Source organism: Microcaecilia unicolor, chromosome 6 (assembly GCF_901765095.1).
Source record: "Microcaecilia unicolor chromosome 6, aMicUni1.1, whole genome shotgun sequence".
In the NCBI taxonomy this organism is placed as follows: Eukaryota; Metazoa; Chordata; class Amphibia; order Gymnophiona; family Siphonopidae; genus Microcaecilia; species Microcaecilia unicolor.
This window is the reverse complement of record NC_044036.1, coordinates 141042554-141067351: the sequence shown is the minus strand read 5'-3', so window position 1 is coordinate 141067351 and position 24798 is coordinate 141042554. Positions and strand designations below refer to the sequence as shown.

The following is a 24798-nucleotide window of genomic DNA, read 5'->3' as shown; positions in this document are numbered from 1 at the left end:
TACAGTATAATGGTGGAAAAGGATAGGGGTTTCTTCCTTGTGCTAATTAAAGAGCATTTTGGCAGGGATTGTGTTGATATACTTATCCCTCCCCTCCACCCTTTCTATGACTGTAGTGAGTCAAAATAGTCTTCTGAGCAGAAAGACTATCTATTACATTTTTTAAAAAATCTGTATATTTAGGTTGTGTTTTGTGCCATGGGGTGCTCTAGTGTGTTGAACTAATGGGAACATCACTATTCCTTGGCAGAGCCAAATGAGATAGCGGAGGGAGATCAGTGATTCTCAAACCTGTCCTGGGGGACCACCAGACAGTCAGGTTTTCAGGATATCCCTAATGAATATGCATTATATACTAACGGGTTAACCCAAATGCTCAATAACTGTATAGAATATTATAAATATATAAGTTACACACAGTTATATGCAATACTCTTTATTTATTGTATGCTTTATATCAATCACTTTTCAACATCTGATAATAAAATACCTACATTCATCCTCATTCATTCACATTCATACTATTTCCCCACACAGAGACCACTAACTAATACAATCAATAGCTATCTACCAACCCAAGCCCATTAATATTAATAGTCCATATCCTGTTCAACCAATGAATACTTGATCCACTGATTAATTCATCCGGAACAGTCTTTAATTTCACAACTCAGTACTCCATATATTATATCCTTTTAGCACTGAAATCAGGTGCTGACTCCACTAATAAGTTCATCACCAAACATTTTTTTAAAACTTCACGAATCAGTGCTCTGCATGCCGATTGCAACTGCAAAGTGATACCATCCCCAAAAGATATAGCAATCCAAGGCTTTTTGGTAGAATCGCATTAACAAACTTTCAACAGGTCTCCACGCAATTCATGACCAATCCTTTGTAGATCACCCCAAATATCTAATGAAACAGATCTGCATGCCTACTACTTCCTTTATATGCAAGTCTCACTCATGAATATTCATTAGGGATATCCTCAAAACCCAACTGGATGGTGGTCCCTCAGGACAGGTTTGAGAATCACTGTGCTAGAGAACAACTGTGTATCATACCGCAGCCCCCCCCCCCCCCCATCTGTCTTTTATGGTGTATAGTTCAGAGGACTTTTTAAATGATTCTTGCTAACTTCTCAGTTTGCCAGGCAAAAGAACCCTTTTAATAGAGACTGCAAGATCAATTTCTTACTTGGGTCAAATTTTGATTGCAAAATCTGATCACCCAGGAAAGGAGCCCTCCCAAAAATGCACTGTTCATGCAGTAATGTTTTTTCTTGGCAGCAAAGCAGGCTGTCTTGAAAGTAGCCAAAGAGCTCCTCATGATCTCATACCAGATAGATTTGATGATCACTCTTTTTCCAAGGTAATTAAGCTGATAAACCTCCCGCCCTCTCTCTTCCAACCTCCTCCTGTACAAACACATTCACTGACGGGCTCAGCCAGAGAGCTGAATAATGTGCTGAGAGATGGGGAAATGCCGTATTGTGTCAAACAGTGCCCAGGTTTAGGCACCACACCAGTGGATCATTTGAAAAAAATTACGTGCTCTCTTAAATAATACAAGGAGTAGCCTACACCCCTCATAGCAGTGGCAGCTAAAGGTTTCTCTGACTTGCTGTAGGCTACCAGTCAGTCTAATTCTAGTGGTGGGAAGAAAAAGTTGATCCGTTTTTGGCGCCTGGCATGGTACAGAGCCGAAAAGGAAATTTACGTTGATGCATGATGTTCTGGCACTAGCAGTCTTTTGATAATTATGGAGACAGCAAACACCTTTAGATAAAGTAACCATGGAGCTCTGAGTCTGTCCTGATTTGATACCACTGGATGTGTCATTATGTTTCTGCTTTCCCTAATAAAAAGTGGGACTATGGCTGAATGTCTGCAAACTCAGATTGTCCCTTTTAACGTGGAGCTGTGTACTCTCCCTGCAGTTAGGTCCGATATCAAACTTTTTTACACACACTCTTCTCGGGAGATCTAAGCTGAGTTGAAGGCTTATGAAGCGATTATAAACAAAATCTGGGGTCCCTTAACCATGCTGCACTAAAAGGTGGTTGGCACTATCGTTCTCTGCGTGCTGCGGCCACGTTTAGTGCAGTGGAAAATGGCTGCCTTTCCATATTATTTTGTAACGGCCACACACTAATTTCCCACAGCTTAGTAAAAGAGCCCCCTGTGTTTGTTGATATTTTATGGGGTTAAAAAAAAAATATCTTGTCTCTCAGGTGTTGAGTCCGTCAGCATTCGCCTTGACCTGGAGGCAGAGTTCCATTTTACTCATCTCATCCTGAAATTTAAGGTACTCTGAAGGGGTCGATATGATCAGTTAGTACCAATGTTTACATTGCCATAAAGGTTCATGATATGTTCAAATAGAGGAATGCTCAGAAGCAGGCTTTCTCTATTTAGGTCTATACTGTGTAACTGAATGAGGATAATTGAGGATAGGGGTGAATCGTGGACATGAAACTTCTTGCCCCAGTGACATGGTATGTACACTGGTTTAACTAATTTTCACAGAGCAGAAACAAGATTACACAGAAGCCAGGTAGTAAAGAACACACGTAATTGGTTACAGTCCAAGGACCCTGTGTACTAAGCTGCATTATTGGCACGTTAGCGTTTTTAATGCGCCTACAATATCCCTATAGGTGCCTACATGGTTAGTACACACATTAATTGTAGGCGCTTAAAACGCTAACACGCCTTAATAAACAGGGCTGTTGAATTTTAAGAACAGTGGATCATGATATGAAGTTAGAGGGAAAGAGTCTCGTAGGAAATATTATTTAACTGATTTATTTTTCTAATTTACTTTCAAATTTAAAACAGTATCATACAAACACATACAATATCATCATTTCTGGTTATTTTGTTTTGGATAAACAAACAGCATTAGAAATAGAGACAAATATACAAAATTTGTGTACATTCATTCTGTAAAGTGGCTTCATCAAACAATGGTAATTATTTAAGCTGAGACACAATGACATAATAAATCTGGGTCTAAGCAATGCACAATTACCTCCGATTCTGTAAAGGTCATCAAAAATTGCGTGTGCAAATTTAGGCGTGTTCCTAATTTAATTGAACAAGCCAAATTAGTGCCAATAATTGGCTTTTTAACAAGCAATTATTGGCACTAATTAGATTTAATTTAATTTAGTTAGGCACGGGATCTGTGCCTAAAATTTACATGCGTTCCAAAAAAAGGGGATGCGGAAACAGGAGGGTCATAGGCATTTCAGGGTGGAACGGGAGCGTGGCTTTGCACGTAATTACAGAATAATAGTGCTCCACGTGTAAATTTAGTGTGGGCAATTGCACCACATTTTCATTGGTGCAGATAGGTCGTGCCTAAATTTACACATGACTCTCCGCTTAAGCATGTAAACTCCTTTTGGAATGAAGACGTACAGTGCTACTTGGGTTTTAGTCCTAGAAGCAAGGAAGAATACTTTTCTTGGTAGTGTTTGGTAGAAAGTGTCATGTGCCACAGAGCTAGCATCCAACTGGAAAGCACTGTCCTGGTTTGGTTATAAGGACTTAGGGCTACAACCGTTTGAAAGTCAGTCACAAACTTTCCCAGTGATTTGACCATCCTCTAGCTCATAAAATTCCTTCTGGTTAACAGTCTTTGCCGTCTTCCCTTCCTCCACCCCAGACCTTCCGTCCTGCAGCAATGTTGATTGAGAGGTCGGCAGATTTTGGGCATACCTGGAAAGTATATCGCTATTTCTCTTACAACTGCACAAAGATGTTCCCTGGTGTCCCCATCAACAACTTGCAAAAGATCGATGATGTTATTTGTGAGCAGCGTTATTCGGATATTGAGCCATCCAGCGAAGGAGAGGTTAAGTTCTTCTGGAAGCTGTCATTTAGGTTTCTTTCCCTCGTAGGCGTCCAGTCACTCCATCACTCATATGGCACTGTCCTGGCAGCAGCACTAGTCGAGGAGGAAGCCGCATTCATAGCAGGTTGCAATACTATTAGTAGACCGTCACAGAAATTATCCAAAGATGTTATTGTAGATTAACTTTAAAGACCCTAGTTGGTCTCTTCTTTTGAGGAAGAGCCAATTTTGCACATGCCTAATGAAACAAACCACATACCATACATTAACTTTCAAGACCCTAGTTGGTCTCTTCTTTTGAGGAAGAGCCAATTTTGCACATGCCTAATGAAACAAACCACATACCAGCAGTAATATCAGGGGCTTCTGTCATTCTTTATCTTTTTATTGATGAATGTACTTCTTGTCACTTTAGGTGATTTTCAAAGTTCTGGACCCAGCAATCAAGGTGGAGGATCCCTATAGCCTGGAAATTCAAGGTACCACAGGGTTAGGAATTGGGGAAAAGCAGTTCGTAGAGTTCAGTGGTTGAAAGCATATGTTGTCGAGATGGAAGAATCTTCTACATTGTATGGGGTAATGAAGAGCAGGTGTTAAAAGTCAATACAATGCTCAATGTAAATCTGCTGCAGGATAAGAACTATGAATTGCGCAGTCTAAAGTACTCTTTTAGAATTCTATGTACGACTCAGTGGGTGTAAAGTGTATGGCTGCTTTAGCATCTATACCCTTATCTGAAAATGGGCTTTGTGCCTGTGTTATTTGCAGGCTAATTTTGAACAGATCAAGCATACGCTGATCTACTTTAACACATCCTCAGAAACATGTCTTTTTAACCCGATGGAAAGTATGCATGTTTTGGAAACCTAAGGCTAAATCAGTATTACACTGTGCAGTATTCTCAACCCTACTGTATTGGGCAATTGTCAAAAAAATGTTTCTCAAGTAACAGGGTTTTTTTGACAGCTGCCCTGTACCGCACACTGAAATGTATAAAAGTTTCAAGAATCTCACACACCACAGAGTACAGCAAGGTTGAGAACCACAGAGCAGTAGATACCAGAGGACAAAGATTTGCAGACAACTCTTGAGGCTTTAAGAAGCCATGAGTGTGTGTACTGTGGGGAATTTAATGGAATGGCTTGCGTTGCTCTCTCCCATCTTTCTGTTAGAACTTCTTCAGATCACAAACCTGAGGATAAACTTCACCAAGCTGCATACCCTTGGAGACAACCTGCTGGATCAGCGAGTAGAAGTTCTGCAGAAGTATTACTACGCTGTGTATGAGCTGGTGATGCGAGGAAGCTGCTTCTGCTATGGTCATGCCTCACAATGCTCACCCATCGAGGGGTTGCAAGGAGGCATTGAGGGGATGGTAAGAATATCAATAACAGAGCATAGGAGCAATGTGTGTTCTTATCTCTAGACTGTAACATAAATCTCTGGGATCTCTAATTCGGTGGTCTCAGAGTCATAGGTAAAACAATGGCTTGGATCATACCTGGCTTGCTTCTCAGAGTATTTCGAAAGCAATGTGTCAAATGAAGACAAATTCTATGACAACAGAGATCCTCAAAAAACTTCCGTAGAAAGCAAATTGTTTTTTTGTAAACTGGTCATGTTTTGCAATTTGCTCTGATAATACAACCCATTTTCTCTACCTGGCTGAAAATGCTTTTCTTGCATTTGTTCCTCTAGTCATATCTATACAGAAGTCAACGCTTTTGAAACTGGGTCTCTCTAACTTTTTGGCCCACCATTTTCTTCTGCAATTTCCAGCCTGATTGGAATCAATACTGGGCTATGGCACCATGAACCTTCATCTATAAGTCTCAGTGTAACACCCAAATTCTCCCCATTAGACCAGCTATCACAGTGACAGTCCTCACTCAGTGGCCACAGACCATGGCTCTCTAAATCTGGTCACTGGATGCCACCTTATGTGGTGGTTGAGAATTCCTTTCCGCTTTCCTCCATCAGCCCTTTTGCTGCTCCACCAGCCCTGCTCAGCTTGTGCAGTTGAGCCCAGATCTCCCATGCGGCAATATGACTCCATATACAGGACTGCAATGATTTCACTCTTGAAATGTAGCTCCATTTTGCTGCAGGAATGTAGTTGTGTATGTGGGGAGGAGTAACCTAGTGCAGTGGACTGAGAACTTCAGGAACCAGGTTTGATTCCCACTTTGGCTTCTTGTAACCCTGGGCAAGTTACTTAACCCTCCATTGCCCCGGTACAAAAGCTTAGATTGTCAGCCCACTAGGGACCAAGAAAGTAGCTACATATAACGAATGGAAACTGCTTTCGTTGTAGCACAGAAAGATGGTATATCAAATCTATGACTCTCTCTACTCCTTTTACTTATGGTGATATCACAGGAATGTACTTATGGACTGCAGGGAGGTGACTTTAGGAATGCTATCTCTTTGGTATAATTAAGTGGATCAGGAAATACTGTTTACTAAAGAAATGAGGAGAACCTTAAATGGGAAATAAAAATTTCACTGACATAGAAGTTAGAAAGCATAGCTGAAGGCTACCTCAGTGGCTCAGTTGGCCCAGGTCTTGCATTCCGTTAACAACCCAGGGAAGGAAAGGAGTCAGATTTATCACAGTAGTTGGATTCAGGGTCTAGGATTAGTAGGGGTGTTTAGCCAGCAACCTTTGCTTGTGTCATTTCTGGGAATGTTTGTTTTGATCAAGGGGGTTTTCTCCTTATCTTGTCATCAAGGAGCAATGCGTCCTCTTCTGAAAGAGCACAGACTATTTCCACAGAGTGTGTGCTCTTTCCTGATCATGCTTGTTTTTATTTGCCAATGGCATGAAAGTCATATGTTGTAACATTTCCTATATCGTTTTTAATGAATGCACAACCCTGATTCCAGGAAGCAGCCTTGGTCTATAGTCATAAGCCCCTGGCCAAGCAGTCATGGCAATGACTGAACTAAAGCAGTTTGGGAGGGGATATGAAATAGGAGCAAAACTCCACAGGTAAAAGCAACTGAAGGCTTCTAAGTCAGGTCCTAGCCCTGGTTCCTATTGACTTGGAAGCCTGAATGAAACCACCAGGCCATAAACGTGCAAACTCTTTATGCACATTTTCCAACAGTGGAACAGTTCCAGACGAGGATTAACAGATCTCACTGATGTGAGAAGGAGGGAGAGGTACAGGGATGCTCACTTGATAACTCTGGATTCTCCTCATCTGAGATTAGCTGTTTTCTTGCAGATTCATGGCAGGTGTGTATGTAAGCATCATACCAAAGGGCTGAACTGTGAACTCTGCAAGGATTTCTACCATGATTTGCCTTGGAGACCAGCTGAAGCCAACAACCCACATTCCTGCAAACGTAAGACAAGCCCTTCATCATACGAGGGGCGTAGATATATCTCCTAAGTACATGCATAACATAGAATTCTGTGAGTTATGCACATAGCATTGAATACTTAGGCATGCTCACATGTACGTGCCGTGTGTGCTCAATGTCGGTCCTCAAGGTTTGCAACCAGTGGCGTAGCTACGTGGGGCCAAGGGGGTCTGGGCCTCTGTAGATTTGGCCCTGGACCCCCCTGCCGACAACCCTCTCGCCCCCCTCCCGCTGCCAACCCGCCGCCGCCTGCCTTTGCTGGTGGGGCACCCCAACCCCCGCCAGCTGAGGTCCTCTTCTCGCAAAAGGCTTCCTTCTGTTTCGTGCAGGACGTCAGACTCACAGAAGGAAGTCTTTTGTGAGAAGAAGAGGACCTCGGCTGGCAGGGGTTGGGGTCCTCCACCAGCAAAGGTAGGCGTTGGCGGCGGGAGGGGGGGGTCGAGAGGGTCGTCGGCAGGGGGGGGAAGTTGGTGGTGGTGGTGGCGGGGTCGGCAATGGTGGGTGGGGTGGGGGGTAAAATGTGCCCCCTCACCTCGGGCTCTGGACCCCCCTACCGCTGAAGTCTGGCTATGTCCCTGTTTGCAACCCAGTTGTATTTTTAGGATTTCCCTAATAAATATGCATACAACAAAAATACTACTGGGTAACAATAATTTCAATATAGTTACACAAATATATCCAATATAATAAGCAACTATCAAATGTACAAAATTCTTTACTCAAACAAAGTTACCAAACAAGTTTTTCAAAAACTATTCTAAAAAATCAATACATTCTTCCAATATGCCCAGTCCTACAAAACATATATAAATATTAAACCACAACATCACAAAACAATTTTTATAATGAGATGTTGTGGTTTTATATTTATATATGTTTTGTAGGATTGGGCATATTGGAAGAATGTATTGATTTTTTAGAATAGTTTTTGAAAAATTGGTAATTATGTTTGAATAAAGAATTTAGTATATTTGATAGTTGCATATTATATTCAATAAATATGCATGAGATCTATTTGCAAGCACTGCCTCCATTGTATGCGTATTCATTGGGCGAATCTTGAAAACCTGACTGCGCTGTGGACCTCGAGGACAGACATTTAGCTCCCCTGGCATAAATGATCACGACTAACTTTAGGCACATCAATGCCAACAAGCTTCTTGGCGCACAGATGCAGTTAAAGAATTGGCACTCAGTGCATGGCATCAGTGCTCCTAACTGGAGGTCCCCACTTATAAAATTGCCCCATGTGAGAAGCCATTTTTATGCCAATGGCTCTGTGCAATATGTAGCGAACCTCTGTACCAAGGCTCATCCCATTCCATGACTCTCTCTTTCTACTGCAGAATGCAACTGCAATAACCATTCTCACAGATGCCACTTCGACATGGCTGTGTATCTGGCCACTGGCAGGGTGAGTGGTGGGGTCTGTGACGATTGCCAGCACAATACCGTGGGACGCAACTGTGAGTTCTGCAAACCATTCTATTATCGCAACCCCAGGGCGGACATCAGGGCAGAGACCGCCTGCATACGTGAGTGTTATATTCCCTACCCCGATATAGAGAAGTTGCCTACAGAAAGGAAGAGTGATTGGTGACATTTATTTTTACGTATTTTATTTTTATTTATTTGTTACATTTTGTATCCCACATTTTCCCATTTATTTGCAGGCTCAATGTGGCTTACATAGTACCATAAAGGCAATCGCCAATTCCGGTATGAACAAATACAAAGTGATGTTGTGATAGAATAAAAGATCATGTGTAACAGACACATTAGGGAATCGTAGGGAGGAAAAGTTAAGTTATGTCCAGTACAAGCTTAGGTTTCGTTGTGCTGCAGGGTTCAGTCATTTAAGTTGGATCGGTAGGGTTGGATCGGTAGGGTATGCCTTTTTGAACAGGTTCGTTTTTAGTGATTTACAGAAGTTTAGGTGGTCATACGTTGTTTTCACGGCGTTTGGTAATGCATTGCATAGTTGTGCTGATTACATACATAAATGATTAGAATAATGGCCTAAACGCATGTACATGTGCACTTACACAAATTTCTATATATGGCACTCAAAATTGTGTGTGCCAATTTACACGTCCAATTTAATTGGTTAAAGAGTCAGTTGGGCTGTAACAACCAATTATTGGCGTTAATTGTGAAAAATTTGGATTTACGCATACATGTTGCAAAGCGCTATCCTTTAAAGATGTGCGCATAAATCCCTTAGGACACAACTGAAAAGGGGGTGTGGCCATGGGAGGGGCATGGGCAGGTCAGGGGCATTCACTAGAGATGTGCGCAGTATTATGGAATTTGGAGGATCCGCGCCTAGTTTAAATGCCAAGTTTTGCCCCAGCTTTTAGTTGGTGTAAATGCTCGTGCCTATAAGTTGGGCGTGGTTCCTGGAGGTACACGACACCCAACTCGGAGCACCGTTTATAGAATAGCGCTGAGCGCGGTTTTTGTTCGGCACCCAAATTTGGGCACCGTTTATAGAATTTCCCCCAATAAGACTAGATTCTATATATAGTGCCTGAAAAATTGACGCCAAAAATATTTCCACCTAGGTGTATTCTGTAAACTGTGCCTAGATTTAGGCGCAGTCTATAGAATATGCCTAGATGGTTTATAGAATACGCCTAGCGGCCATGACTGCGCCTAACTCTAGGCGTGTCCATTTACGCCAAGTAAAACTTGGTGTAAATACCAGCACTTAAGTTAGGCATGAAGCAGGTCTATTCTATAACCCTGCACACAGATTTATGGAGTGCCCACGGTCCGCCCATTCCAGGCCCTTAGCCAGGCCCCCTTTTTGGCAGAGTGCATTAGAATTTGCATGCCTAGCAAGCTGTGCATGTAAATTTTAATTAATGGCAATTAGTGTCAATAATTGCTTCTTAAGTATCAATTGTCAATGCTGATTGGCTTGTTAAGTAATTAAATTGCACACGCAAATCCAGAATATGACTGGAGTTGTGAGCACAATTTCAGTCGTGCTCTATAGAATCCAGGGGATAGGGCATATTTGACAGATAACGCTTACATGTAAGTAGAGACCGCAGCTTACTAAAAGGGCCCCTTAGTGACCTGGAAACATAGACAGAATTTATCCACTGATAAAGCTTTTCTTTGATTGTATGAACACTTGGCTTTGTTAGGGTTAAATGCATTTGTTTTCATTTAATTGTTTGTAATTTATTGTATTTAGCAAGTGCTAAATTTTTATATTTTGGTGGGTTTATTTGAAGAGATTTAGGGCCCTGTTTTACTATGGTGCATTAGTGTTTTCAGCGTGTGTACACTTAACATGCATGCGTGCATGCGCCAACCATGTAGGCGCCTATAGGGATATTGTAGGTGCATACATGGATAACGTCCATGCATGGTTAAAAATATTAACGCGCCTATAATGTTGCTTAGTAAACGGGGGGCCCTTACTAACTAAGCTGGACCTCCAATCCCTCCTTCCTTTCAGACTCTTCCAGAGTCAGTGGGAATATCCCCTGCTCTTCAGACCACAGATCTCCCTAGAGCCCCAACCCAATCATGGTTCCCAATATGTCTTTCTGTTCCATATGCAGCCAGCTTTGGAACACTCTGCCAAGATCCATCCGAACAATCAACGACCATCTACCATTCAGAAAAATGTTGAAGACCCATCTCTTCAAGAAAGCTTACCCTAATGACCCAACTTAACTTTTTAATCCCACCCACATGATTCCTGCCCCGACGATTATTATACCTTTGACCATGTCTCACAATCTCCTTATGCTCATTCCTCAATCTCTTCCTCTCCATCCTTCCTACTCCTTACCCCTCCCAATCTCTTCTCCTTTTGCTCATCCTATCTTTGTTTACCTCTCCATGCTCAATTTACATATCCTCAAAACCCCACTACTACTATGTTTACTACAACTTGTAACATTCTCCTTCAAGACTTTGTAATTCTATTTACTATGTAAGCCGCATTGACCCTGCTATGTGTGGGAAAGCGCGGGGTACAAATGTAATTAATAATAATAATATGCGAGAAGAGTAAGTCCATTTAGAGAAGTTGTGCTTGACTTTGCAGCCTGTGACTGTGATCCAGAGGGATCTTTCAATGGGGGCGTTTGTGACACCCACACAGACGTGAACCTGGGCATGATTGCGGGGCAATGCCGCTGTAAAGAAAATGTGAAGGGTGAACGCTGCAACAGCTGCAAGGAGAGTTTCTATGGACTCAGCAGAAGTGACCCCGTGGGCTGCCAGCGTAAGTATCAGGGCTGCCTCTAATTGGTTAATCGTACTTTGCAGGGATGTGCACAGGGCAAACATTTTCAATTCATTGGGTCTTTATGCCCACGTTTCGGATGTGCTTTAGTTGATTTCGCCATTAGTTTTAATTGAAAAAATGTAATAGATGTTAAGACTTTGCAATATACGCTAATTGATTTAACATGCATTAAAGCCCTAATGCATGTTTAGCAGGTGGAAAAACAGGTTGTGATATTCTGCCTATTAGCATGCGCTAACTCACACGTTAACTATTTTTTTTAAATATATATATTTTTGGAGGGGATGTGTCATGGATAGAGAATGGACATGGAGGAGTAGCCTAGTGGTTAGTGCAGTGGACTTTGATCCTGGGGAACTGAGTTTGATTCCCACTGCAGCTCCTTGTGCGGCCGCATTGGTGATCTGCAAGGGCAGGCTTCTATATGGAATGTTGCTAGTGGAGGAGTAGCTTGGTGGTTAGTGCAGCGGACTCTGATTCTCATTGCAGCTCCTTGTGACTCTGGGCAAGTCACTGAACCCTCCATTGCCCCTGGTACAAAAATAAGTACCTGAATATATGTAAACCACTTTGAATGTAGTTGCAAAAACCACAGAAAGGCAGTATATCAAGTCCCATTTCCCTTTCCCCTAACCTGCTAGTGAGTTTGCATTAACAGGTGCTAACTGGTTAACACTGGGTTAACATGAGAGCAATTAGCATCTCCTAAATTAGAGGCAGTTACAAGTAACGTACACTAACGCAAACATAAGCACACAACCAGCCAATCAATTATTCCAAAATGTCTTAATTTGTGCTACCTTGAATCTGAATATAGCACGCAGAAAGTCCCAGGTTAAGACATGCTAAACCCAGATTCTAATGCCCTTTAGTAAAAAGGGTCCCGAAATCAATTTAGAAAGAAGAAAGCCACAGAGGCTTGGTAATATGGAATTCCAGAAGACGAAGGGCAGTATTAGAAAGATGGGTTTTTAATAAATGATTATCCTGCTTATAATCGAACGAGAAAAACGCCCAAGTTCCGACCTAAATCGGGAGATGGACGTTTATCTCACAAAAACGAATAAAGCGGTATAATCGAAAGCTGATTTTGGACGTTTTCAACTGCACTCCGTCGCGGATGCGGACAAAGATGATGGGGGCGTGTCAGAGGTGTGGCGAAGGCGGAACTGGGGCGTGGTTATCTGCCGAACAGAGATGGGCGCATTTCACCGATAATGGGAAAAAAGTATGCGTTTTTAGCTAGAATTTAGGACACTTTTCCTGGACCCTGTTTTTTCACGAATAAGGCCCCAAAAAGTGCCCTAAATGACCAGATGACCACTGGAGGGAATCGGGGATGACCTCCCCTGACTCCCCCAGTGGTCACTAACCCCCTCCCACCACAAAAAATGAAGTTTCACAACTTTTTATTTTCACCCTCATATGTCATACCCACCTCCCTGGCAGCAGTATGCAGGTCCCTGGAGCAGTTGTTAGGGGGTGCAGTGGACTTCAGGCAGGTGGACCCAGGCCCATCCCCCCTACCTGTTACAATTGTGCTGCTTAATGCTTATTAGTCGTCCAACCCCCCCAAACCCACTGTACCCACATGTAGGTGCCCCCCTTCACCCCTTAGGGCTATAGTAATGGTGTAGACTTGTGGGCGGTGAGTTTTGAGGGGGATTTGGGGGGCTCAACACACAAGGGAAGGGTGCTATGCACCTGGGAGCTCTTTTACCTTTTGTTTTGTTTTTGTAAAAGTGCCCCCTAGGGTGCCCGGTTGGTGTCCTGGCATGTGAGGGGGACCAGTGCACTACGACTCCTGGCCCCTCCCACGAACAAATGCCTTGGATTTATTCGTTTTTGAGCTGGGCGCTTTCATTTTCCATTATCACTGAAAAACAAAAACGCCCAGCTCACACATTGTCGAATAAAACATGGACGTCTATTTTTTTCGAAAATACAGTTCGGTCCGCCCCTTCACGGACCCGTTCTCGGAGATAAACGCCCATGGAGATAGCCGTTTTCGTTTGATTATGCCCCTCTATATCTCTCAAGAACCTTTTTTGTTCATGGTAAAACTGATGTTTGTCTTCATAAACCAATTTAGTACACACTAACTTTTTAAATTCAGTTTTTACTATTATAATTTAAAATGTTTTAATTGATTGAAGAAAAACAATAATAATTTCAAAATACATGCATTTGTTTTCATTTAATCTTTAAGTCCTGCTTTTTTTTTATCCAAATCAACTACAAAGTGGGGAGGATTCAAGGAAACCTGTCAGATTGCCAACACACTATGGGGGAAGTTATCAAACAGTAGGCTGTTACCGCATCTTGATTTACCACAGGAGTCACCAACCCATGGTATCTCAATATTGTTGTTTGCTGAATCCCGTGGAAAAAATAATGCTGCTTGCGAGCCATCTAAGAGCAATGGGTTGTTTGCCATGGTCTGATGATTCTAGATCACTTCGTAAAGATTTAAAGGGGCCCCAACAGAGAGAGGCTTTCGTGACCCCCCCCCCCCCCAACAAGGCCCTCCCCAGTAGTGCTGTTGATCAAATCTCCACCCAACCTGAAGGGCTCCTCCAAGGAGTGAAACCTCCACCCAGAAGCCCTGCCCCCAAGGTCCCCCCTCCCCTCCCCTCCCCAAATCCCCCAGGTGACCTTTAATATTCGCTGGTGGGTGGGCAGGGGTGATCCCTAGTTGCTCCTGCCCTTGCAGGCACCGGGATCCAAATGGTACTGGTGACCCTTAGGAGTACTAGTGATACTACCACTAAGGGTTATATTTACATATATGTGAGACTACCGCTAGGAATCATCGGTGCCATTTTGGATCCTAGCACCAGTGAGGGCAGGAACAACTGGGGATAGCTTCTACCCACCTACTAGACAACATGGAATATTAAAGGTATACTTGGGGTGGAGCTTGGGGGCCTTCTAGATTGAGGGGGCAGAGAGCACATGGTGTAAGCAGCAGAAAAGGCTTGGAAGACTGGACAAATCTGCCTCACGGTTTATTGGCTATTAGATTTTTTTTGTTCCATATTTGGCATGATGTGTGCCTTGAGAGAGAGAGACAGCGGGGCAGAAGCCAATTGAATCTTATTGCTTTTCTTGTCTCTGTCATCAGCTTGCAGGTGTGATCCTCGGGGTATTATCACGGGAAGTGCACCATGTGACCACATCACCGGTGACTGTTACTGCAAACGCTATGTCACGGGACGCTACTGCAACCAATGCTTAGTGAGTCACCTTTGGACAAGTCATGCCTCCATGGTGCTATACTCACAATGTAAAAAGGGACTAACATTGCCCATAGCAATGTGAACAATTCCATTGTTAGCTTTCAGTCAACAGATTGCTAAAACCTGTCGTTTCTTCCTCTATAATATCGCCAAAATTCGCCTTCTCCTTTCTGAGCACTCTACCAGAGCCCTCATCCACACTCTCATCACCTCTCACTTGGACTACTGCAACTTGCTTCTCACAGGTCTTCCACTCAGCCATCTCTCTTCTCTTCAATCAGTCCAAAACTCTGCTGCGCGACTCATCTTCCGCCAAAGTCGCTATGCTCACATTAGCCCCCTCCTTAAGTCACTTCACTGACTCCCTATCCGTTTCCATATTCAGTTCAAGCTCCTCTTATTAACCTATAAGTGCATTCACTCTGCTGCCCCTCACTACCTCTCCACCCTCATCTCTCCCTACACTCCTTCCCAGGAACTCCGTTCACTAGGCAAATCTCTCCTAATTGCACCCTTCTCCTCCATCGCTAACTCCAGACTCCGTTCCTTTTATCTCGCCGCACCATATGCCTGGAATAGACTTCCTGAGCCATTACGTCAAGCTCCATCCCTGGCCACCTTCAAATCCGGGCTAAAGGTCTATCTGTTTAATGCTGCTTTTGACTCCTAACTTGTCACCTGCTCGTAACCTTTATCTTGTCTCCCTCTCTTCAATAGTCCCCTTTCCCTATGTGTCCTATCTGTCTGTCCTACCCTTATCCCTTGTTTGTCCTGTCTGTCTGTCCTGAATTAGATTGTAAGCTCTTTTGAGCAGGGACTGTCTTTTCTTCATGTTCAATTGTGAAGCGCTGCATACGACTGGTAGCGCTATACAAATGATTTGTAGTAGTAGTAGTAACTCAAGGGCACAAAGAGTTGCCACTATGTGCTATGCCCGCAATATTGTGCTCTCTGAGCATCTACACATTTCTGTGTCATATTGGGCAACTAAGAAGATGGGTTCATATCCATCACTGCTAAATTCCAACTGCCTTGTAATCTTGTAACACCTTGGACTGGGGATATCCTGATCTTTCATTGCATCTCTGTCATTATAAAGTCTGCTTGAGTCTCTATTCCCTTTCCACTCAGCTCATCATCTCTTTTTTCTTACCCTTTAATCTTTCTCACCCAAGGGGTAGAAATTTCAAACTTACAAAATTGACTCTAGAAATGGAAAACTCATCTGTGAAAATGAATCATCCATAAATTGACGCCTCTTGCATGATTTCCCTCCCTCTACAGATCGAATTCTGGGGTTTAAGCAATGATATCGCTGGTTGTCGCCCATGTGCCTGTGACTTTGGAGGATCCTACAACAACCGGTATGATTAGGTTTTGGGGTGAGACTGGCACTAGGATGGTTCTAGCACCTGAGAACTTAGACATGCCCTAGTAAAATGTTACGCAAAATTTTACACTAAATAATCATGGAAACGTCAATTGATTTGATGGTTGGAAAGTAAAGCAAGCATTCTCTTGAAGTGGCTACTTATTTAATAGGAACATTCATGTTTTCTGTTTATTAAAAATGCCATAAAACAAAGAAATGTAGCTTATAAGGGCAATAGTTGTATGTGGACAAGGTAAAATACCCTGATTCTCAATAGAATGCGTCAGTTGTCAGAGCTCCCACTCAACACTCCCTCCTAGGATATTCGGTACAATTTGACCTTAGATTCTAGGAAATTCGGTACAATTTGACCTTAGATTATCCACAGTTTTCCTTTTCTTCTGGGCACTGTGACCTAGCTTATGGTAATTACTTTCTCTCACCTGCTGTGCATTCGCAGGTGCTCCATGGACAATGGCCAGTGTGACTGCCGGCCACACATCATTGGGCGCCAGTGTGAAGACGTCCAACCTGGTTACTTCTGTATGCCACTGGACTACTATACATATGAAGCTGAGAATGCCGGGGGCCTCTCGCCTACTGATGATACCTTACCAGTAAGTACACAGAAAAGGTCCAGCAGTAATTTGGCAATAATGGTAAAAGAATCACTGTATTCATTCCTGCCCCACCTTTTGCACAAATGTGGGATTCCTAATTTATTTCTTTATTTAACACATTTATACCCCACATTTTCCCACTAGTTGCAGGCTCAATGTGGCTTACACAATAACAAGGGTATGCTACAATATCAATAAACAATGTCATAATAAACAATGTGGTAGTAAAAATTGTGATCGTAAACGTATCGTCTAAAACAACAAGATAATAAAATATAAAAGAAAATTATTAAGGTCCATATATTTGCTGTAACAGATATTAAGTAAACTAAGTAACGTCTGGTAGGTAGGCCTTCTTGAACAGGGTGGTCTTCAGTAATTTCCTGAAGTCTAGATGATTCTAATGCAGGTAAAGAGATGCCTTTAGCCACCTAAGCACACTCTAGTGTCCAGGTATGTGTGTGTTCTTGATAGTAGAAGAAACCATATAGAAAATCACTCCTGGTACACACACACAGGTGGGGAAGGTCTTGCTTTGAGGTTTAATTTTTATTGCATTTTCTGCATGCAAAGCCTATCAAACACATGGAAGAGGACTACAGTTAATCAGTTTTAAGACGAGGAGTACAGACTTTGGGGATAATATCTCTGTACAGGATGCGCATGCTCAGGAGAAACTGTATATATGTAAATAGCAGGGCTGTTAATTGATTAAAATTGTTAACTGCACAACTAGGAGCGATCAAAATTTTTAATCGCGTGGTTGATCGCGTAGTGTCCCTCTCTCATTTTCGCCTGTATAGTGCAAAATATAGACGGCAGATGTCAATTCTCAAAACTGACATATTGTACTTCAGTTACTAAACTGAAAATAAAATCATTTTTCTTACCTTTGTTGTCCGGTGATCTTATTTTTCTAATCATCTTATTAGATGTCTCGGGTTCTGTTCCTCTGTCTGTTCTCTGAACTCTATTTTCAAGGCCTCCTCTCTCCTCACTATTTCTTTCCTCTTCTCCTCTCTTCTTTACTTCTCCCCCTATAGCATCTTTCACATTCAACATTCTGCCATTTTTATTCCTTCTTATAGGAGAGAGCATCATGATGCAATTAATCGTTAAAATTATTAGTGCAAGTAAAAAAAATTCCTGCAATTAATCACGATTAATTGCTTGAATGAACAGCCATAGTAAATAGCCCTGAAGGAGAATTCCCCTGTAGATAGGCCTGAGGAGGCCTTTTTGGACTCCTCACACAGGCATCCTGTTATGAAATTATGCCCTACCTAAATAATTGTACAGGACAATTTTCAAAGATATTTGCCTGGACAAAGAGCTGCTCGTCTCAATAAACTGGCATGTCTGAAAACTGCCCCCTTCTGCCTGGCGAAACGTATGCTGGATTTCTATAACCTGCACACTTCTAGCTGGGCAGAAGTGTTAGAGGCATTCCTAGGGACCAACAGTGCCCATAAAAAACAAATTCACTTTTGACCCATGGACTGGTTTTTCAGTTAGAAAATTAGCTATAAGGTGCATGAAAAGTACCTGCAGACTTTGCAGCTATGTGGGCTGTTTAAAAATTGCTCCCATGCTGTTTGAGCACATCTCGTAATTGGCTCAATTTTAGTTTGACAACCCTGACACATCTGTCTTGTGCATCATTTTACATCAAGGAGCAGTGGAAGAAAAATAAAGAAAACCTAGAAAAGAAAACGATGAATAGAAACAAAGAATGAGGGATGAAGAAAGATGGCTTGAGAGAGAGATTAAAATGGCCAGGATTATAACTAAAGCCGTACTAATTCTAGAAACTTTGATCTTGTTTCCTAAGAAAGAAAACCTAGTTTTCCAAATACTACTGTTGAAATACTGAGTCAGAAATTGTCAATGTAAAGTATAAATCTCTGTTGGGAAAAAAAAAACTAGAAAAAAAAACCCACTCCTAGTCCCCTCCCCCTTCTTTTTTTGAAAAAGTGGATTTACTCAGTAATAATCTGCTTAGGCCTAGTTTTCAATATCAGCTCCTGAATCTTATAAACATTGGCGTTCTTGTTGCCTTGCAACCATCGTTGCTTAGCTAGGTGGGAAACATGATTCACTGATCTTAGTCTAGGTCTGTCACTTGACCATCTGTCACGCGGAGAGTGTATTGTAGCTTGTTCATGTAATCGTCTGCCATGTTCAGTCCCAGGTTTCTATTCATGTAAAGTTTATACTTCACCAGCAAATCAGTCAGCTTAGTTTTCAGAGAACTTAGAGGCAGATGCAGCAACCAAACGTAAAAAAATCAAAATCGTTAAAGTCCCTAACGATTTTTAAAAAACGAAGAATGCACCAAAAAAAAAAGTCACACATGCTCAGATCGGTATTCAAACGTACAATGTATCAAAGAATCACAATACACATCGGTAATCGGCCCCTAAATCATGCGCAGAGCAGCCAAGCGTTTTGCTGGCTGCTCTGCGCATGCTGCAAACGTAAAAACAACAACAAAAAAAAGCCACAACAAATACACGTGGCTACCCGGTCAGCAAAATCCAAAAACAAAGGATCGGGAGGGGGCAAGGGCGCTCATCAGGAGCGTCCTGTATGGACGGCCTTGCCCCCCCCCCCCCCCCCGCTGCTCCCCACTTTCCGCCGCTCCCCCCCCCCCCCCGAAAAAGCAAAATGCTAGCTGCCCCGGTCCCCTCCCTTCCTGTTCCTGTGTTCTACAGAGCTAACTCCGCCTCCCGTCATTCTTCTGCCCCGTGCCCCGCCCCCGCTGCCCCCCCTGAGGTCGACTACGCCGCTCCCCCCCTCCACCGAGACCCCCCTCCCTATTAACGACCCGAGCAGCGCCTCTCACCTCTTTCAGAAGCGCTGCACGGGCAGGAAGATCTATTGTGTTGGTTGTAGAGTCTCCACGACGTCTCTTCTTCCCTGACGTAAGGTTACTTACGTCAGAAGGAGGCGGGGCCTGGGCCAGGGAAGAAGAGACGTCATGGAGACTCTACAACCAACACAATAGATCTTCCTGCCCGTGCAGCGCTTCTGAAAGAGGTGAGAGGCGCTGCTCGGGTCGTTAATAGGGAGGGGAGTCTCGGTGGAGGGGGGGAGCGGCGTAGTCGACCTCAGGGGGGGCAGCGGGAGCGACGCACGGGGCAGAAGAATGACGGGAGGCGGAGTTAGCTCTGCAGAACACAGGAACAGAAAGGGAGGGGGACCGGGGCAGCTAGCATTTTGCTTTTTCGGGGGGGGGGGGAGCGGCGGAAAGTGGGGAGCAGCGGGGGGGGGGGGGCAAGGCCGTCCATACAGGACGCTCCTGATGAGCGCCCTTGCCCCCTCCTGATCCTTTTTTTATTTTTATTTTTTTATGTGTTTTCTGACGTCCTTTGGACCAATCACAGCGCTTTTAGCTCTGCTAATGCGCTGGGATTGGCTCAAAGTTTGTTTATTTTTTCACTTAATGATTTTTCCTGGCACAGAGCTGTCCTAACGAGAGGTCCAGACCTCTCGTTAGTTTTCCTGCCTTTTTCCTGCGTAAAGGCAATCGGAAAAGGTTAGTGCATGTCGTTTCAATGGGGTTTTCACACTAATTGCTCATCTCCATTCCGTTTTCGTTAGCTGCTGGCCTCCTCGGTAAAAGCCCTTTGATGCATGCAACGGATCAAATTTTCCTCGTTGGAGGGTCATTAAAGGCTCATTTAGCTTTAGTGCATCTGCCTCTTAAAGACTTAGTGTGGTCCAGCACTTGATTCTGTAGCTCTGCAATTTGAGTAATAGAAGACATATCACCCACAAATGTAGTGGATAAATTAATTAAGGAAGAGTTCAGTACCTGAATGGCATCCCAGACAGAGTCCATTGTAACCAACTCGGAACAGGATAATTAAAATGGGTGAGGCTATACAGTCAAACCATTTCTATTCCATCAATCACGAAGTTCTAGGTGGAATTGGCGTACAACTGTTGCTAAAAAATCATCTTGTACGTTCCTCAATCTTCATTTCCCCAACTATAAAGGTCTAAAATACAAATTAATACACACATCAACCTTTTCCTATATGAGTACGCAATTCTGGAACGCATTGCCACGCAACCTAAAAGAGGCCTATGAACTGACCAATTTCCGTAAACTTCTAAAGACCCATCTCTTCGACAAGATATAATACCACAAAGATCTAAACGTGTGAAACTCCCACATTTATCCAGAAATGTTAATAATGCCTTCTGTTATATTACTATCGTGTATTCCATTACCATGCAACCCAAAATCCTTCTGTAACAACAAATGTCTTTTCTCTTCTCTTTTCCATTATCCATGATGTATTGTAAGCCACATTGAGCTTGCAAAGAGGAGGGAAAATGTGGGATACAGATGCAATTAAATAAATAAATAAATAAAATTCTTCCACAGTGTAAAACTGAATACATACATGATTAAAAAAAAGAAGCAGGAATAAACTCGAAGATCAAGGAGCAGGGAAGCTGACATTTAGATTAATTTATATTATAGACAGTAGAGACGAGAGTAAAAATAAATCTACTACTACTATTTATCATTTCTATAGCGCTACAAGGCATACACAGCGCTATACACCATACACAAAAAGACAGTCCCTGCTCAATGAGCTTACAATCTAGATAAGACAGGTAAACAAACAGAACAATTAAGGGTAAGGGAATAAAGAGGTGAGGATAAAAGGACAGGGCAAGTGAGTGGTGGTTAGGAGTCAAAAGCAGTGGTAAAGAGGTGGGCTTTAAGTTTAGACTTGAAAACGGCCAAAGACGGGGCAAGACGCACAGGCTCAGGAAGTCTATTCCAGGCGTGAGGTGCAGCAAGACAAAAGGAATGGAGCCTGAAATTAGCAGTAGAGGAGAAGGGGACGGATAAGAGAGATTTATCTACAGAACGGAGTACCCGAGAGTGGGCGTAGGGAGAGACAAGTGTGGAGAGGTACTGGGGAGCAGCAGAGTGAATGCACTTATAGGTCAATAAGAGAAGCTTGAACTGAATATGGAAACGGATAGGGAGTCAGTGAAGTGACTTAAGGAGGGGGCTAATGTGAGCATAGCGACTTTGGCGGAAGATGAGTCGCGCAGCAGAGTTTTGGACTGATTGAAGAGATGACTAAGAGGGAGGCCAGTGAGAAGCAGGTTACAATAATCAAGACGAGAGGTGATAAGAGTGTGGATAAGAGTTCTGGTAGAGTGCTCAGAGATGAAGGGACGGATTTTGCTGATATTATAGAGAAAGAAACGACAGGTTTTGGCAATCTGCTGAATGTGAGCAGAGAAGGAGAGAGAGGAGTCAAAGATGACCCCAAGGTTACGAGCTGATGAGACAGGGAGAATGAGAGTGCCATCCACAGAAATAGAGAAAGGGGGGAGAGGAGAGGTAGGTTTAGGGGGAAAATCTCATTCATTAGACACTCCTGTATGCTGCTGATAAAATGATTCTGTCACACTTGGTGTATTCTCGTTCTTACAGGGAAGCCCCAAACCTGAGGCACCAACAGACTGTGTGGAATATTATAATGCTATTCAGAACGGGAAAAAAGTAAGGTTAAGGCGCCAGCGAAGGACCATCCGTGTTCTGCAGCAACGAGCAGCCCTGCGTCGCATTCGACAGCTCCAGCACAAGGTGAGAGCTAAACTTTCAGTGAACCAGAGAAAGACACCTAACGGTCATGGTTGGTGAGGCCACAGAAGGAAATGTTGCTCTCTTTAGGAAAGCAAGTCCCTGTGGGCCATAGATAAGAGTGGTCCATCCAGGCTAAGGTCATAGTCACTTCTTGACCAGAAGACAGAACCAAAATGTTTATTCAGTCAGATTGGATCCTTTGTGGCTAACAGCTGGAATATTTTCTTGTGATTACAGCCAGATGTGGAAGTTATCCGCAGGGAACATATGCCGGGTCACATGATCACATGGACAGGCCTTGGATTCGCTAGAGTGAAGGATGGCGCTGGATTGTTGTTCCAGATCAACAATATTCCGTACCCAATGGACTATGACATCATGATCCGATATGAGCCGGAGGTACCAGGACACAACCTCACAGATACAAAGTCCCTTTAACGAGTTCTTCTTGGGTATTATCCCCAATATGTGTAGAGATGTTCAATGGCACCGTGGAGGCTTCCACTTAACTGCTCCAATGCCAGACAGTAAAAGCCCAGATTCCATTATAGCATAACCCAATTTGGGGGTACCTTACATTTATGCACCCCACAGTTACACCGGCCATAGACCTGGCATAAATGCAGTCATGTAAAGGCAGCAGGAAGAAGTGTAACTTGCTGAATTCTGTAAATTACATGCATAAGTGCTCTGCCATGCTCCGCCCCCTTGTATTTACGCACTAGCCAGCAGGGCCGCCGAGTGGGGGGGGCAGGGGGGGGACGAAGTTCCCCGGGCCTCCAAGGGGGGCCTGGCGCCGCAGTCCCACCCGCCTGTCCTCGGCTCCGTCTGCCACCGGGCCGGGCCCCCTCCATTCAACGCCTCACCACCTCGCTCCGTGTGAAAGTGCAGCAGCGGCAGTCTGCAGATCGCCTCCCTTTGGGCCTTCCCTCCCTGTGTCCCGTCCTCGTCTGACGTAACTTCCGTGAGGGCGGAACACAGGGAGGGAAGGCCCGAAGGGAGGCAATCTGTAGACTGCCGATGCTGCGCTTTCACGCGGAGCAAGGTGAGGCACTGTGATTTGAATTCAGGGGGCCCAGCCCGGTGGTGGACAGAGGGGGGTGGCGGCGGGCGGTGGCCCTGCTAGCCAGCAAAGGAGTGGAAACAAAAGCATAAGAAGCCTTCAAAACTGGGGGTGTTAAAATTTCTGGCGCGCAGCGCTAACTGGGCAATAATTGGCATTGTATGTGCACTGATGATTACCATCCGGTTAACGCGTGAGACCTTACTGCAAAGTCAATGGGCGGCAGTAAGGTCTCAGGCCCAAAATGGATGTGCACCAATTTTCACTTTGTCTCACGTCCCGCCAAAAAAAAAGGCCTTTTTTTTGCTGGTGTGCTGAAAAATTGACCTGCGCGTCCAATACACACGTCTACACCAGCACAGGCCACTTTTCGGCGCACCTTAGTAAAAGGACCCCCAAAATGGCCAATGTGATAAGTAGGTCTAGCCCTACTGCAGACCACATTGGTGCTTGTGACGATTGGCCTGTGTAGGTTTTAGCATGTATATCCCATCCCTTCAAATAACAGTTTTTCTCCTCTTTCTTGGTCTTTGAGTAGTCGGCTGAGGACTGGGAAGCCATAGTGAGTGTTACTGCACAGATATTACCCATGAGCCCTCGCTGCGGGAATGTGCTGCCTTCTGAACAGAGGTACACTGAGAAGCTCCCTCATACAGAACGGTACGTTGCTTGGATCCGCATCTGAATGGTTTTGCACCAGTGAGTCCTCCAGCAGTAAAGATGAGTTTAAGCAGGCAGCGGCGGGGGAAGCCGCAACATCTGTCCTTGTGTTTGGCCTGTTGCCCTTTAATAACCAGCAAGAGGAAGGACATGTTCCACTTGCAGAATCCATTCTAGGGTTGTAGTAAAATAAAACTGCCTACAATCAGGGCCACCGAGAGGAGGGTGCAGGGGGGCAAAATTCCCCGGGCCTCCAAGGGGGGCCTGGCGCTGGTGTCAGGCCGCCGGCGCTGCAGTCCCCAGTCTCAACTGCCTGCCTCCTCGGCTCCGGGCCCCCTTCATTCAAAGCGGCAGTCGCAGATCGCGTCTCTTCTGGCCTTCCCTCCCTGTGTCCCACCCTGGCGGAAACCGGAAGTTACATCAGACGAGGGCGGGACACAGGGAGGGGAGGCCAGAAGAGACGCGATTTGCGACTGCCGCTTTGAATGAAGGGGGCCCGGAGCCGAGGAGGCAGGCAGGTGAGACTGGGGACTGCAGCGGCGGGGGGAGCGACGGGGGGCGGCAGCAGCAGGGGGAGCGGAGACAGGGCAGTGGGGGGGGGGGGGGGGGCGGAGGCGGGGCGGCCTTGCCCCGTGCCCGGCCTAGTCTCTTGGTGGTCCTGCCTACAATACTCTTATTTCTGAACAAGGTAGATGGATAATTGTTCTTTATCAGC

At 44.2% G+C, this 24798-nt stretch overlaps 1 protein-coding gene across 3 annotated transcripts in view; it reads left to right on the top strand.

The window, feature by feature from the left end:
* LOC115471994 (laminin subunit beta-4-like) overlaps nt 1-24798 on the top strand; it is a 120569-nt gene that overhangs the window by 58447 nt on the left and 37324 nt on the right. For all 3 annotated transcript variants that reach the window (XM_030206011.1, XM_030206009.1, XM_030206010.1), the window contains 13 exons: nt 2237-2310; nt 3676-3864; nt 4280-4343; nt 5037-5239; nt 7095-7215; nt 8580-8768; nt 11303-11482; nt 14631-14743; nt 16030-16109; nt 16578-16734; nt 22208-22360; nt 22598-22759; nt 23962-24083. In XM_030206011.1, the coding sequence (XP_030061871.1) occupies nt 2237-2310; nt 3676-3864; nt 4280-4343; nt 5037-5239; nt 7095-7215; nt 8580-8768; nt 11303-11482; nt 14631-14743; nt 16030-16109; nt 16578-16734; nt 22208-22360; nt 22598-22759; nt 23962-24083 (1807 nt within the window). The remainder of the gene's footprint in view (nt 1-2236; nt 2311-3675; nt 3865-4279; nt 4344-5036; nt 5240-7094; nt 7216-8579; nt 8769-11302; nt 11483-14630; nt 14744-16029; nt 16110-16577; nt 16735-22207; nt 22361-22597; nt 22760-23961; nt 24084-24798) is intronic.